General features: G+C 39.9%; 1 protein-coding gene across 2 annotated transcripts; it reads left to right on the top strand.

Annotated features, from left to right (window-relative positions):
- Positions 1-1,664: 1,664 nt before the first annotated feature.
- LOC114548160 (NACHT, LRR and PYD domains-containing protein 14) lies at positions 1,665-17,331 on the top strand. Of its 2 annotated transcripts, none has more exons than XM_028567922.1 (11): positions 1,665-1,697; positions 3,333-3,446; positions 3,765-3,878; positions 4,141-4,217; positions 5,761-7,570; positions 10,017-10,190; positions 10,611-10,784; positions 11,085-11,258; positions 12,602-12,775; positions 13,182-13,355; positions 16,499-17,331. In XM_028567922.1, exons 2-11 carry the CDS (start codon positions 3,343-3,345, stop codon positions 16,515-16,517), a joined length of 2,994 nt encoding a protein of 997 aa, XP_028423723.1. In that variant the 5' UTR covers positions 1,665-1,697; positions 3,333-3,342; the 3' UTR covers positions 16,518-17,331. The 2 variants fall into 2 exon arrangements, with proteins under 2 accessions (XP_028423723.1, XP_028423722.1); XM_028567921.1 differs by having other exon boundaries at positions 1,668-1,702.
- The last annotated feature ends 46 nt before the right edge of the window (positions 17,332-17,377 follow it).

The following is a 17,377-nucleotide window of genomic DNA, read 5'->3' on the forward strand; positions in this document are numbered from 1 at the left end:
GCTTCACAATAAAATGTAATACAACACGACAAATTAAAATACAAAAACATTTAAATACAAATAGAAAACAAAACAAACAACCATAAAACCCCCTGAATGTTTAAGGTATTGACTGTGGAAGTTAATATGAAGTTAAAGTTATGATCGGGAAATGGATATTATCCATCATGCAAACATATTTTATACAGTGCTTTACTTATTCCTTTTTAAAATTAATATGACAAATGTATCTCTGTCAGTTTGTGTCAGCATTGCTTCAAAAGAGCAGAAAAGAATACTTTTTGCCACCTCCAAAATGTAACCATTTCATCTTCCAAACATTATTGGGGTTTAAAGTTCTTGGAAATTGCAGTTGATGAAACCACGAGGTCCATGAAATAGATATGATCATCATCAAGATGTACTTTAGAGTGCAGATACACAATGGAAATTTGAACATCTACAGTTCTGTGACAACTGATGATCAAAAGCTCCAGAGTAGCTACTAATGGTTCTTTGTGGTGACATTTTCATTAACTATAAGTCACTATTTTTCTGTCATAAAGGTATTGTAGGTAGGACTGCGAAGATCCAGGACTCAGCCAAAGAATTTGAACATCAACAACTTCTCAGTCCTTCCACCCTTTCTGCTAAAGCCCAAACGGGAGAATGAATGTGTGTGCATGAGCAGCAATTGACACACAGTTAGACACCCCCCGTGGCCCTGATTGGTGCATCTGAGCTGTGGATTTTTCCAAATCGCACTACAGGCTGTAGGTGGTGCCAGAGGAGCCAGATTTTTTTTTAAATAAGCTGCTTCAAGTAGTTCTACTGGAACATAGGGTCAGTTTCAGCATCCTGAGCCCCATTAGAAAGATTATAGGGACAAAATGTTCAAATTGGTATGAAGTACAAAAAACTCTAACTGCACACTATTAAAAGTGTGTTGCTAAGCAAAAGTGAAAAGAAAAAGAAAATAACTCAATGAACTCACAGTATGTGCTTGGACACAACACTTCTAAATTTGACTTTTTGGAAAAATATTTGCTTTTTGCCTAGAGGAGATTGGAACCAGTCCTACTGGGTGGAACTTAAGACACCGTGTAAGTTTTACATTATTATAATCATTATTATTTCACTGCTTAACTTCATCTGTAAGCACTAGGGCTGGGTTAAAATATTCAATTCTCCAAATAAAATGTATCTTCGCTTGAGTGATGTGATATTGATTAATAAAATCTTGAAATCTATCTTTTTTTAAATATGCCTTGTCACCATGGATGTGGTTAATTGACCCTTTTTCGGTAGTCAATTCTTAATGTAAACATGAACCTGGTGCATTAGATAAAAAATATTTCAGGGTTTCTTCTTGCTTTCACAATTTACTGCATTCTCTGAGAATCTCTTTTATATCCAAGCAGAACTGGTATTGTAGCCTAACGGAAATGTCCCTAACCTAATTGATATGGAAACAATTCGGGAATATAATCCAATTGGGACATTGTGAATCAGAATCGATTCAGGAACTAATAATGTGATGTAGGCAAAGAACTTTATTTTTTATTTATTTACTTTCTTTGTCATTAAACACACACACTCGTAATAGCCTATGAATACAAAGGGAGGAGGTGCAAGGAAACTGAAAATGAAAGTATGAATTAGGTTTGTTCAGACTCCATTTTAAACTCCACAGAGCATTAGGACACAGGATGTCTGAGGTAGGGTGAGTGTTAATACTCGTGTTAATACTAATTGTTTAATTATATAATTGAAAAATAGCTACCAGATACAAAATTAGTGTCCTAGAGCCTAACATGACGTCTTCAAATGTTATCTTTTTTTTAACTTTTCCTGGTTTGAGCATCACAGTCAAAATGGAGAGCAAGCAGCCATGTGGTCTGTCTGTCTGAAGTCTGTTGGATATCAGAATCAGAATATCTTTATTGTCATTGTAACAGATACAACAAAATTAAGTGCAGTCCTTGTCAGTGCCAAACATCTATGAGGTAATATATACCATAATAAATAATAAATACATAGTAAAAAAAAGCTACTACTGCAAACATATTATATTAATGCTAAAAACACATGGGAGACACACTCATACAGGCATACACATTTAAAAATTGCACTTAGCCCTATTGAGGTAGATTGGTGGTAGGAACTATACTTTAGCAGCATTATTCAATGCACATATGGCTGTTGGATAAAAGGTGTTTTGTAGTCTGTTTGTTCTAGATTTCATGGACCTGTATCTCCTGCCTGACGGCAGTCGTTCAAACAGTGTGTGACCGGGGTGTGATGAGTCCTGTAGGATGGTTTTGGCCTTTTTGAGGCAGCGGGAGCTGTAAAGTTCTTCCAGGGAGGGGAGAGGGCAGCCAATGGTTTTCTGTGCTGCCTTTATGACCCCCTGGAGCGTTTTTCTCTGTGCCATAGTGCAGCTTGAAAACCACACACAGAGACAGTATGACATGATGCTCTCAATTGAGCAGCGATAGAAGGACACCAGCAGTTTTTGGGGGATGTTGTTCCTCCTTAGGACTCTCAGGACGTAGAGTCTCTGCTGGGCCTTTTTCACTAGCTCAGTGGTGTGGGCGGCCCAGGTCAGGTCCTCCATGATGTTGACTCCCAGGAAGCGGAAGTCAGAGACCCTCTCAACACAGGTCCCACCTATGAGCAGCGGTTGGATGTCCGTTTTCTTCCTCCTGAACAATCCCCAATTAGCTCCTTTGTCTTTGATGTATTGAGGAGCAAGTTGTTAGCTCTGCACCAACCTGCCAATTGCTCCACCTCGTCTCTGTAGTTGGACTCATCCCCCTTCGAGATGAGCCCCACCACCGTGGTGTCATAAGAAAATTTGACGAAGGTGTTGTTGTGGTGGGCAGGGGCGCAGTCGTGGGTGTAGAGGGTATAGAGCAGATAACTCAGCAGGCAGCCCTGCGGGGAGCCAGTGCTGAGGCTGAGGGCCGTGGATGTATGGGGGCCCACATTACTGAGTTCGGTCTGTCAGAAAGTCCTTAATCAAGAGGCTGGTGGAGTGTGGTATTCCAATGTCGGACAGTTTGGACACCAGTCTGTGGGGGAGGATGGTGTTAAAAGCAGAGCTAAAGTCTATGAAGAGCAGCCGGGCTAGCTCCCCTGCTGCTCCAGGTGGGACAGTGCAGCATGGAGGGCTGTGGCCACGGCGTCCTCAGTAGATCTATTATCCCTTATGTCCACTAAGATATAAGTCTATTATCATTGTGATGGCAAAAAAAAAAAAAAAAAGTCTTATTAAACTAAATCAAAAGTTAGAGAGTTCTGACTTGTCTATGTATGTAGGCTAATTCCAGTGTTACTGGTTTCCCTCTTAGACTTGAGAAGATGAGTGATTTGAAGGAAGAGGAGGCCTGTCTGTCTATGAGGAGTGACCGGTCCATAGTGGAACCTCCATTCTTCAGTAATGAACCTGGACCCTCAGGCACAAAGTAAGGCAACTGCTACGAATGGTTTTGTGTTTCTATTGTCCACTAAAGTTAATTTGCTAAAAAACTTTTACAAACTTTTTGTGACAAAGAGAAATCCTTTGTGCCATCTTCCTCTTAGTAGGGTAGTAGCCTATCTGTGACGGCTGTCAGTCAACTAGACAAGCTGTAATCTAATCAAAGGGGACTATTACAATATCTGAATCCTCTGAATTATTGATAGTAGCAGTAGTTTGTCTATGTAGAGCTTCCTATAGAGATTTAGAAATAGAATTAATCAAGGATTCAAGCGATATGAATAATAACATCTTGGTGTTGCAGAGTTCAGTACAGGAGAGCAGAGTCTGTATTATCCGGCTGCCTGTCTATGAGGAGTGACCGGTCCATAGTGGAACCTCCATTCTTCAGTAATGAACCTGGACCTTCAGGCACAAAGTAAGAAACTGTTTTAACTGTAAGTCACAAAATGTTCTGGATTAATATTTATGATGCAATAATAGTGCAGATATGTTTCAAACTAAGATGGATGTTTTCTGGGTTTTATCATTTCATTTTTCATTCATTTTCATTTTCATTACAGACTTGATTCAAACAGAAAACTGTTACTGTTTTCTGTGAACATCTGAGCTTTGGCCAAAGCTTGATATTTTCAACAACAATTAACAAATCATTTAGTTATAAAGCAATGTCTTCACAGATGGCAGAGGAGGAGGAATGATTCTATGGAGCAACAGTCGTCCAGATCCAGAACAAGTCCGACCAGCACTGTACTAAGTAAGTCTCTACAGCTATCTAATGTCTTCATGTCTGAAAACACGACTGTTGTTATAATACAGTGATATTTGTTCTGTCATCAGCACGACCATTCAACATCATTATAAATATCCTTCTAGTATCCGTTTTTTATTTTAATTTAATTTGAAGTCCAACTGAAATTTACCTGCATACCTTTTACCTGCTAAACTACCTGCTCCAGCAAACATATCTGCTCCGTTTCACTTTTCCTGTGTTCCTGTCTATACTTGCAGATACCAGCTTTATTTTAGTGTTACGTCAGAACTTTGTTAACTTACTGATGCTGATGTAAACAAACCTTACCTTTTGCTGCTGCTTCACATAAAACTATTCCACTGGCAAACCAGCAGTAGGATTTTATTTTAAAGCAGTTATGGAAATATGCAATTTCCATAACTAGCAATATAAGTGGATTTGTCGGCCAGATTCCTAGTTCTCTGTAGGGTTGCACGATATTGACAAAATGTGATATTGCGATATTGATTATGAATATTGCGATATTGATATTAATTTTGATATTTTTAAACATATGTAAAATAACAAAGGTTATGGGAAAACGCATCAAAATAGATTCATAACAAATTAAACAAGTTTTCATACAACACAAGGTTTATTTCAACTGACAGTCATATTGGACTGGTACAACATGAATAGATAAATAAATAAGGACCATGTCTACAGAACAGAACATGTTTTACTGGTTGGACAGTATAAAATAAATAAATAGAGAGAACAGGACACAACTTTTCTTTTGCTTCTCTGATTCATTCCGTTTGGTTGTCTCTATCTATTCACTTACACGGTCACTCTGTTGAAATATGCACACATGTGGTACGCTACATAGGGTTGGTCACATAGTGGACCTGTGCGCTGACGTGCACTAACGTGCAAGTGGCACGGTAACTGGCCAATGAAATGATGATCATTATAGCGTTTCAAGCGGGCTGTAAATCAAACACAACTAAGCCACACAGCCAACGGACGGGACGCAGCGCTCCACAAAATAAACAAAGCTTATTGCGACATTTTCAATTAATATTGTGCAACGTGATATTGCGAATAATGACATTTAGTCAATATACAGTGTCTTGCACCCCTAGTTCTTTATTATTGGTGCTGCTAGTTCAGTACATGTTCAAAACGTGCCTGTTAGGAACAAGCTGATTTCTTGGCCCTCTGTATTGCTGCTTGCAGCTATCTCCAGAATTGGATGAACCATCTGTCCAGCACCTACGCCATTGTTGTTTTGAACAAACAGCTGCAATTGTCACACATCCCTTAACCCTGCCTAGTCGTTCTGATAACATTTTAAAGGTCTAGAAGAGCCATACTATTAAATCATTTAATCCCCATTCATCATCCATCCCCCAAGTTTAAAAAGCTAAACCGCAAGTAGCCAACTCTGCCTTTACTTCTTTGTATGTTCTTATATTAATCGTTTTCATATTGGTAATAAAAATAATACCCAGATTGCCAACTTTTCTTTTTCTTGTTTTGTCTTTCACCTTTGTCCTTTTTCTAGTGATTGGTGGTCAGCATAAACATAAGATCAGTCTGAAGAGGATATATAAATGTGTGACTGAAGGAACTGAATGTGTGACCGAAGGAACTAGTGAAACAAGAAGTGAAACATCCTTCAACAGGATCTACACTGAGGTCTACATTACAGAGGGACAGAGTGAAGAGGTTAATACCCAACATGAGGTAGTGCAGCTTGAGACAGCTTCCAAGAGGAGGATCCTCAATGACACTCCAATCAAGTGCCGCGACATCTTTGAGGCCTTACCTGACCAACAGAAACGAATCAGGGTTGTTCTGATGAACGGTGTTGCTGGCGTTGGAAAAACCTTCTCAGTGCAGAAGTTCATTCTGGACTGGGCAGAGGGTTTGGAAAACCAAGATATCAGTCTGGTGATTCCGCTTTATTTCAGGGAGCTGAACTTGATCAAAGATGAGCAGTACAGTCTTCTCGAGCTGCTTCACGTTTTCCATCCGGCATTACAGGAGGTCACAGCAGAGCATCTCGCTGGCTGTAAAGTTCTGTTCATCTTTGACGGCCTGGATGAAAGCAGACTTTCACTGGATTTTAAGAACAGGAAGGTTATGTCTGATGTCACACAGAAGTCATCAGTCAACCTGCTGTTGACAAACCTCATCATGGGGAACCTGCTTCCCTCTGCTCTCGTCTGGATAACTTCCCGACCTGCAGCAGCCAATCAGATCCCTCCTGAATGTGTTGACAGGGTAACAGAAGTACGAGGCTTCACTGAACCCCAGAAGGATGAGTACTTCAGGAGGAGAGTCAGTGGAGAGCTGTCCAGCACGATCATCTCACACGTCAAGACATGCAGGAGCCTCAACATCATGTGTCTGCTCCCAGTCTTCTGCTGGATCACCGCTACTGTTCTTCTCTACATGTTAACTACAGACTCGAGAGGAGACCTGCCCAAGACGCTGACTGACATGTACTCACACTTCCTTTTGGTTCAGACAAAGAGGAAGAATCAGAAGTATGATAAGAAACAAAAAAAGAGTCCACAGGAGCTGACGGAGGCTGACAGGGAATTTCTTCGGAAGCTGGGTAGGCTGGCATTTGAGGAGCTACAGAAAGGAAACATCATGTTTTACCAAGAAGACTTGCAGCGGTGTGGTCTTGATGTCACAGAGGCCTTGGTGTACTCCGGAGTTTGTACAGAGATCTTCAAAAGAGAGAGTGTGATCTTCGAGGAAACTGTCTACTGCTTCGTTCATCTGAGCATTCAAGAGTTTCTAGCTGCAGTCTATATGTACCACTGTTACACTAACAGCAACACAGAGGTACTGGAGGACTTCCTTGGGAAAGACTGGAAATCCAATAACAGTGACTCATCCCTGGATGTCTTCCTTAAGAGAGCCATGGAGAAATCCCTTGAAAGTAAAAATGGCCACCTGGACCTGTTTGTCCGCTTCCTTCATGGCCTCTCTCTGGAGTCCAACCAGAGACTCTTACGTGGCCTGCTGGGTCGGACAGACAGCAGTCCAGAAATCATCCAGAGAGCCATGAACAACCTCAAGGAGATGAACAATTATGAGGTCTCTCCTGACAGAAACATCAACATCTTCCACTGTCTGACGGAGATGAACGACCACTCAGTACAGCAGGAGATCCAGGAGTTCCTGAAGTTAGAGAACAAATCAGAGAAGTCACTCTCTGAGATCCACTGCTCAGCTCTGGCCTACATGATGCAGATGTCAGAGGAGGTTCTGGATGAGTTGGACCTGCAGAAGTACAACGCAACACAGGATGGACGACAGAGACTGATTCCAGCTGTGAGGAATTGCAGAAAGGCTCGGTAAGTCCAGATGTGATTACCATTATAAATCAGTGTAGATTAGTCATTTAGTTCCTCAAACATATTTTTTAACATTCTTGTTATTCTTAAAATGTGTTCAAAACTAAATGATACATCAGTTGTATTTTGTCACTTGTGTTTTTGTTAATAAACAGTTATTATATAATTATATCCAATGGATATTACAGTTTTCTCTTCTACAGTATTTATCCTTCTTTGTGATATGGAGGTGACATGCAAACCTGGTAAAACCTACGAAGAACTTTTGAGATTTTTTTCGCCGAAGTGCCTCCTGCTTTCTTTAGAACCAACTGGGCTGTTCACATAGAATGCAGTGCAGAGCTCCACGGCCAGCTTGCAATCTACAGAGACAGTTTCCAGTACAGTCCTGCCCACAGCAGGTTCCAGAAGTAAAAATACAATGCAATTTCTCCATTGACAATTGGAGTATAAGCCATAAAATCATAACCGTTGATGATAGACTTAAAACCAGCTACGACATGACTAAGCGATTGTATATGCTCATAAAACATGTCAATAAACTATACATGTCTGGCCCTTGGTGCGATTCTCTTTTTCTAGTGTGGCCCTTAGTGAAATTGAGTTTGACACCCCTGGCCTAAGGCATGGTCTAAAACTCTTTATGTACGGATTTTTCCAGACGTCAATGGGAGAAATGAATGGGAAATTTACTTCTGGAACCCAAGGTCTCTCGGAGGAGGGGTGGGACTGTTGAGCTCTATTGATTGGGTCTAACAGTATTGATACAATTGTTCTGCCTCACCCAGATGCAGCGTATATTGTGAATACATTAAAACATAAAAGTAAATTGATATCAAAGATCAGCATTGTTTTTACATTTTTAAACTACAGTGTAAAGTCTAAAATCGGAATTAAAAGTTACATCGTAGTTCACACCGAATGACGAGTTCACCATGGCAACCAATATTTGTTTTCAAACATTTTTCGATTTTGGAAGCGGCATTGGATCATATTTGGGTAATCGCATTACTCACGTACCCACCGGTGTAGAGCTGTAGGCACAAACAACGTTTCTTTCCGTCATAATGAGGCCAAAATAACCACTATTGCTGCTTAGTACCTGGTGTGGAAGTCACCGATTCATCGGGAAATTAAACAGCGTCATGTCTGGATTAATAATATCACCTGGCGGAACAAAACGCATGCTAATGTGTACTGCCTTTTCCATGAAGGAAACGTTACGTCTGATATCTGCCATTTCCAGCGCGACTTGAAGTACAGATTGTGCCATTTTTTAATTGTAACAAACAGATAAAAACTATGCACAGATAAAAAAAATTGTAAAAAGTCTTAATTCATACTTTATCAGGTCTGTCGGCTAGATGACACTCAAACTCATTTTAAAATGGCTCTGATAACATTGGAGCTGCTCCATGAACACAACAACAGAGATTCCCAAAGATTTCTAAAACACTGACGGCTTTTGCCACACATCTACACACAAATATCTTGCTCAGTTCACACACACAGCATTGCATTTTTTAATCCCCCTCCACTCAAAATTGTTTTGTTTATTTACTTACAGATGAATGTTTGAGCTTCCAAGATGTATTCAAGTTGTTTACTTATAATCTCCAAATCATTCATTGGCCTTTGTGCCCTGGAAGATGGCCTTTGTGCCCCAACATTTTTTGTCACACCGAAATGCCAAATGGCCTTGAACCTAAAATTGCAAAATTTCAAGCCTTGTTGCCAGCAGCAGCAGTAGTGAGTGAAGCAGCGTGATCAGCGGATCAGTGAGGATGGAGTCATATTTAAAAGGACCGCATTGATGTGAGAATGGCTGTCGGTGTGTCTCTGATACTAGTGATAATTCAATCAGCGGGCAAATAACTTCCGTGTCCTTCATGAAATAACGCTTAGCTTAATTTTGTGATTGTGTTATACTTGCAGTATTTGTTAGCTGTCTAAACTGAGAGTGAAAGAGATAAGCAGACAGACTACACACACACACACACACACACACACACACACACACACACACACACACACACACACACACACACACACACACACACAGATATATAATCCCTCCAGCATGTTCTGGCTTTACCTCATGGTCTCCAGACATGAGTTAACAGTTAATGATTGGTTAAGAAGCATTGGCTATTGGTCAGAATTTTTTTTCTAAATTAGCATCCCTAGATACAACCACAAAGTTGATCATCGGTCTTTGGTCTAAGGTGTTCCGGTTCCTACAAGCCACACTTAGTATGGAAAGGAGGATACAGTAAGAAGAAAGGCTGACATTATAATGATCCACAAAAACACAATGAAAAAATTGCTCACTTTAGGTAAACACTCATTGATTAGGACAGTAATCTTGAGCTTAACATTTTCAACACACAAACATCTGATTGAATTGTATATAGATGTTGTTCTACATCATTTATTCTTTTTTCAGGCTGTGGGGCTGCAGTTTGTCAGAGGTTGGCTGTGCTTCTCTGGTCGCAGCTTTGAATTTCAACCCCTCCCATCTGAGAGAGCTGGAGCTGAGCTTCCTCCACGTGCTTGCTTCAGGAGTGAAACATCTGTCTGCTGGACTGGAGAGTCCACAATGTAAATTGGAGACTCTGAAGTCAGTTCACAGACTCTCTGTTACTATTATAGATATATAAATTTCATGAACAATTGAACCTAATTTATGTACAAACATAACTTAAATCCACAAAGTTGTAAATGTCCATTTGTTCATATTTTCATGTTTCTTGGACAAAATGCCTCGTGTTTGTTAAAGAAACTTTAGAATCAGCAGCATGCTATAAAGCTGTGTTGACATGAATAGTTGTATAAATGTTGTGGTGACATTTGGATGATGTCTGTAGAAGGCGGCCATTATAATGATTCACAGTAACACAATGACAAAGTCACTCCACTCATTTTAATGAAAAGCTCATTGATTAGGACATAGTCATGTTAAGCTACACATTTAAAACCTGAACCCATCTGATTTGATTATGAATGGATTTTTATCTACATTATTTTTTTCTTTATTCAGATTGAGTAGTGGCAGTTTGTCAGAGGTCAACTGTGCTTCTTTGGCCTCAGCTCTGAAGTCCAACCCCTCCCATCTGAGGCAGCTGGACCTTAGTAATATCAATCTGGGAGATTCTGCTGCGAAGCTGCTGTGTGATCTTGTGGAGAGTCCACATTGTAGACTGAAGACTCTGGGGTCAGACAACATTTTTTACTTCTGTGCTGAGATTAATATAATATGAATGTTTTGGTGATACTAAACTGCAGACATAAGGCTGATATAATGATCCACACTGAGTCGTAATGCTAAAGTCGTTTTTATTGGTGGTTTAATCCATTGACTTTAACAGAGCAATGTTGAGCTACAAATTCAAAATCTTAACCTGTATACTTTTAGGTTCAGGTTTTTTTGGAGTTTCCATTTTCTATACTTCTACATTATAAACCTTCATTCTGAGCAAATTATTAAACATTAAATGATTTATCCTCTATTCAGATTGAAAAGCTGCAATTTATCAGAGATCAGCTGTGCTTCTCTGGCTTCAGCTCTGAAGACCAACCCCTCCCATCTGAGCGAATTGGACCTTAGTGAAAACAGACTGCATGATTCAGGAGTGAAGCTGCTGTGTGGTTTTCTGGAGAGACCATACTGTAGACTGAAGACTCTGAGGTCAAACACGATTTTTTACTTCTGTGCTGAGGTTGGATGGATGAATGCTGTACGGTGTAGCAGTATGACTACTTTAGAATTAAAGTTTTGCACTAATTAGTTTGGGGCACCACCTTCATTGGAACAAAATTAAATAAACGAAATTAATCTTAATCTAAATTGATAAGCAGTTATCAGAGTTATTTTCGATTCAGGGCCCTCAGTCTTCTAATTCAAAGAACACACTGGCCGTTTTCGAAATCTATATACTCCCAACGACGGCAGTATGCAGTATTCAGTACCTACTGCATAATGTGTTCATCAGTAGTATGCAGTATGAAACAGTTAAATCATTTTATTCTGCAGTATGCTAAGCCAGGTTGAGCCTTTGAACAAGCTCTTAAAACACTAGGCAAAACAATAACTCACACCACCATTGCAAATTAAAAATATAACTTGTTGAGCTTTGCCTTTAAGATGCTGAAAATGTAAAAACTGAAACTTAATTTCTAACATCTTTATTTATGTGAAATAAGCAAATACACACACTTATTATTAACTGAAATATTAAATGTACAACCACAGGTTCCAGTTAATCTTATGATGGATATGTGTATTGTATTTTTTAAACAATCAGGGAAATACACGCCTCTTGTCTGTGAATAGAGCTCCAGCAAGCTCACAGCAAGGTCTGTGAAGGTGGCCAGGCTGGATGGACAGCCAGCAACACCGAGCTTCTGAACTCTGTCACCGTCGGAGCAAATTTGCAATTAGCTGTCAATTTTCGTTAAACTGCCCATATTCCAACTCTACATAGTTGATTTCTGCATTAAAAAGTGAATTTAGTGATGAACTAGCATACATATATTGTAATATGTTCCCAGTTATTGGCCACAACAGCAATCCACGGTTGTTGTGATTGTTGCTGTGCTTTGCATTGTGGAAGACAGTAGGAGAGCTAGACTGGTCCTAGGGCTACTGGACATTTTCTCCGAATCAGCACGACATCTATTATTATTTTTGGCATTAAAGGCATGAAAATAAATATTACATAACTACAATAAATAATCTCTATTATTTACTATCAGACAATAACAAATGTATTCAAGCTACAGTATATGATGCTTGTACTGACTAAATAGTTTAAACTGAAGATCCTGTGATTTTAGGACTCCACCATTCCTAAAATAATATTGTAGATGTTGTTTCTTCATATTTTCCCCAAATTCATCATGAAATATTCGTTATCTATGGAAACTTTTGGATGTTGAGTCAACCAACCTTTGTGTTGGTTGAATGATTTCAAACAGGAACATTGTCTTACATCACATACATACAAGTTACATCACTGTTTCTTCATTCAGATTGTGGTGCTGCAGTTTGTCAGAAGTCAGCTGTTCTTCTCTGGCTTCAGCTCTGAAGTCCAATCCCTCCCATCTGAGGGAGCTAGAGCTGAGAGACAACAAGCTGAAGGATTCAGGAGTGAAGCTGCTGTGTGATTTTCTGGAAAGTCCACACTGTAAACTGGAGACTCTGGGGTTGGTTTACTAACTGTGTTACTATTATAGATCTTATATGTTTAATTAACAATTTAACCTAATTATGCACATACATGACTTGTATCCATAAAGTTCTTAATTTTACTTTTGTTCATATTTTCATGTTTCTCGTACTAAATTTGGACTGCAGTCACAAAAGAAAACTAGAGAATGTCATGTTCTTTAGTTTTCACATCTGTGTGTAGTCCAGTTCCTTCTGTATTTTTGTTCAAAATTCTTGGGGAGTTAATAAACTATACATTTGGATGATTTCTATAGAACTCTGACATTATGATGATGCACAAAACAATGACAAAGACACTCAAATCTGTCACTAATTTAAAAACCCTCAACACATATTGGATTATAAATTGATATTTATCTTTTTCATGTATTCCTTTTTCAGATTGAGTTCCTGCAGTTTGTCAGAGATCAGCTGTGCTTCTCTGGCCTCAGCTCTGAAGTCTAACCCCTCCCATCTAAGAGAGCTGGATCTGAGAGGAAACGCACTGCAGGATTTAGGAGTTAAGCTGCTGAGTGATCTGAAGAAGAGTCCGCACTGTAAACTGGAGACTCTGAGGTCAGTAGAGGGTTGGAGTCAATGGCCCTCATTTATCAACCTAACGTAGAAACCAGCACAGATATGAGCGCAGAAATCATCTTATGACAGGCTTCACGTGTGATTCCTTAAACGTTTGTATCACACCAATCAGAGAATAAGAATGGTCGTATATTGATAAATGTAGCGGCTGGAAATGATAAATATACTATTCTCGGTTTTGAGGCCCCGCCCCTACAATTTACAACATGGTAAGACGTAATCCGGCTATGGGGCAGCACTTTTCAGAGGTGGAGATTGAAACCCTGATATCTCCGGTTCATTTGCACTAACGTGTGTACTATTTGGCAGCCTGAAAACTGTTATTAACGGTAAATCGGACTCCAGCTGAAGTTTATTTAATTTATTCATCCTTGACATATAGTCCTAATAGTAATATACAGGCGTATATTGTAATCTCTTAGGCCTACATGGTGTACCTATATTTAAATAAACACAGTAGCGGAGTTTATGCAGTATCTTTTATTTTACTCTTGTTTTTTTCATGAGTCAGAGCCAGGCAACAGCTGTGAGGGAGAGCACGTGTCCTCCGACCCCCGTGTCTCCTGACAGCAGAGGGGCTGGAAAAACAAGCCGAAATATGTCGGTCAATGGCAGAAATGAATCGTACACTTGTATAAATCGTTCACCATTAACAACCCTTTAAAAGAGAAATGAAAACCTGAAGAATAAATAGAAATGTGCATCGTCATGTTTCCTGTATCGAGTATCATTGCCAAACATAACAGTATATCTTTTAAACGCGAGGAATAATATCCTGTCTCATTCGTATAGACCCCAGTTGGGGCTGTGCTGGACACTGCTCTCTGATGACACGGCATCGGGTCATCTGGCTCCATCACTACATTTATGGCACCCTGTTTTCCATGGATGTTGTGCAGAACCCCAAAGGCTAAAACAATGTTGCAGACTTGTTCTGCCGTGTATAGTAGGGTCCCCCCCGCTGATGCAAGACAGAGCCATCTGCCTTTAATCAATCCGATGGAGCGCTGCCCGTGCGCGTACGTGTGTACTGTTGTACCGGCACATAGAGGTCTTATAAAAGCCTGATCTGCCATTGCTGATAAGTGATCAACTGATGACTTCTCCTTCTCCTGCTAAACTGATTATATGCTGCACCGCAAGTCTACACTGACTTGAAAACTTGCGTATGCGAGTTCAGACCAGACGTGAGGAAACGGCGTACGCCCGTCCTACGCCTGTTTTAGGTCATATGTATGGAGAGTGGATAGTGCCACGGATAACCTACTGAAGGAGACTGTCGTGTGACTCTAACGTGTGGATTGACTACACCGTCGCCAGTGTACATCGTAGTTGATAAGAACGCCGCCACACCTAGCGTCGTCGCCAGACGTGCCCCCCCCTCCCCCACCCAAAAAAAATAGATTGAGTGAATTCAAGTTCAATATACAGTAAGCCTATAGCCTATAGGTTTAAATGTATTTCAATTCCTTCAATATATGTTCCAGGCCCTTTAGCCATTATACAAGTTTCTCTAAAAGTAGCCTACTGACAGTATAAAAATAATACAATGAATTAAATTGTAGTATCTCATCAGCTTATGTGACCTGCGCACTGTTGGAAGAATGCGTAACTCTAACATTGATTGAACATCGGCGCCATCTACTGGATCATTGGCACTAATTGCCTTACTGTTTATAAGTTTCATAGATCTATTTACATGTAACTTTATGTACGTACTGTATGTGTATATGTATGCATGTATACACTTTATTATATACAACTTATATATGTAGCCTATAGTAGTGAAACGTTCATGTTTAACGTTACCTTGTTTATCTTTGTTTTTAGCCATAACGTTATGTCTGTTTCTGTGTTGAAAGCAACACCTAGCCAGACTCAAATTCCCTTGTGTTTACACTTACATGGCCACTAAAGCAGTTTCTGATAAAAATCCGAAATATACCGTAAGTTCTTTATTTAGTAGCTTTGCAGAGACCCCCAATTAAAAAAAATTCGATTTGAGTCAAAGGCACCACGGTCTCGCTGTGTGGGCTGGCTCTCTGTTCTTTATCTAGCTAGTTGGCCTAGCTAAGACCAGCCAAATCACTGACTTATTTATTATGTAATGGGTAAATGTCAATCAAGCACCTTCATATTTGTTTTATGTTGAATACCCTTAATAGTTAATTTGTTTGTATTTTTTGAGTGAACTGACGTTCATTTTGGGTAACAAGTTGACGCAACTATCCCCAAGGCTGCAAGCTCCCCAGCTATACAGTATAAGCTGTTATTTTTATGATTTTGATCATATATCTTGTGACTATACCTTCGTTACGGTCCTAAGGCATAAGACAGTTGATGATTGTTGTTGATTTTGGTTAAATATGCCAAATTGCTATTTTATTTATGATTGTTGTTCAAACGGCATCTGTCTCTTATTGCCATGGAGACATTTCGAGTGTTCATTAATACTTTTTTTATAAACATGATGATATTATTAGCCACACATTATGAGTAACACATAAGAACCAGAAAGTAAGCAAAAGAACACTAACAAAATGTGAATCTAAACAATGACTCTGTTTCACACGTTTGTAAGGCGACGTACTTAGTTTAGACGTCTTTACTAGGCGTAAATTTGATGGGAATTCTAAACATACGCTGTCGCCACGTCGCCGCCGGAAAATGTTTGTACATGCACTCGCCGCCTAGTCGCCGCTGGTCTCTCGTCTGCAATCCCTATTAAATCAATTCAAAATTCCACACGGTTTGGCGACGACGGGGAGGGTAACCTGCTCCTTCTCCTTCTCCTGGTTATCCTTTGAATGACACAATCCACTCGCCATACATATGCACGTTTCATAAATGAGGGCCATTGTATTCACTTTAATTTGCACAGTCAACAGACTTGATGTCCAACGTCTCTGCAGGTCTGTGAGCTTCAAGCTCAGTGTGTTCACTCCAAAATATTAACATGAGACCAGAAAGGAAGCTACGCAGCCGCTCCCCTTGTGGTCTAAACTGGACTGAAGTCCCTGCTGGTCTTTATACAGGATGTGCTGCATCACTGACTGACAACTGATGAAGGGACTCTCTGTAAACACTTATTTATCACTTCTGTTGTTTCCTTCTCTCATCAGATGGAAGTTTACTCACTAACAGTGATCAGAAAGATGGATGTGTTGAGAGGCTAAGCTGTGTCCTGATGATCCAGAGAGGTTAAGCAGCCTCAGCTCTGACTGGGTCAAATTACTGGGATGACTGGGATCTCAGAGGGATGACTGCTCTGAGATCAGCTCCACGGTCCACCATCATCATCATCATCATCATCATCATCATCATCATCATCATCATCATCATCATCATCCCTGTGTGTTCCTCTGGATCTGTATCATCAGTGTATCAGGACTGGTCTGCTGCTGCTCTGTCCTACACGGTCTCTGCAGACACACTAAGACTCTTCCACGTCTTCTGCTTCACACTCATTCAACTCATACACCTGGACAAGAAGATAAAACCTGTAGAAAGTGTGGATTTAATCAAAGCTCACTGAAGTCTAAAAACTAAAACACCATTCTGTCTCTTGTTTTTGTAAAAACACTGAATATCAGCAGACTTTTAATAATATAATTGGTTAAGAATAAGAAAAAGTCAGTTAAAAGTACAGACTCCAAACATTTATCACTGTTATTAGTGAAAGATTCTATTTCAATTTTCTTATTTATTTTTTTATTTTTTACAGTACTTAAATATCGGTGAAGGTTAGCACTTGCAGAGGGTGTTTGGTGTTTTAAGCCCCCAACATCTCCTTCCAGGCAGCGCTGCGACCGTTGACTTCAAGGCACCTAACCTTAACCCTAACCATAACCATCATAGATATAGAACATATCTATGATAACCATAGCCATAACCATAGCCATTGCCTAATCGACTTCAAGGCAGTGCTGCGACCGTTGACTTCAAGGCACCTAACCCTAACCCTAACCAGTGCCTAATCCTAGTGCCTTCAAGGCAGCGCT

The sequence above is a fragment of the Perca flavescens genome, chromosome 21 (genome assembly GCF_004354835.1).
Source record: "Perca flavescens isolate YP-PL-M2 chromosome 21, PFLA_1.0, whole genome shotgun sequence".
NCBI lineage: Eukaryota > Metazoa > Chordata > Actinopteri > Perciformes > Percidae > Perca > Perca flavescens.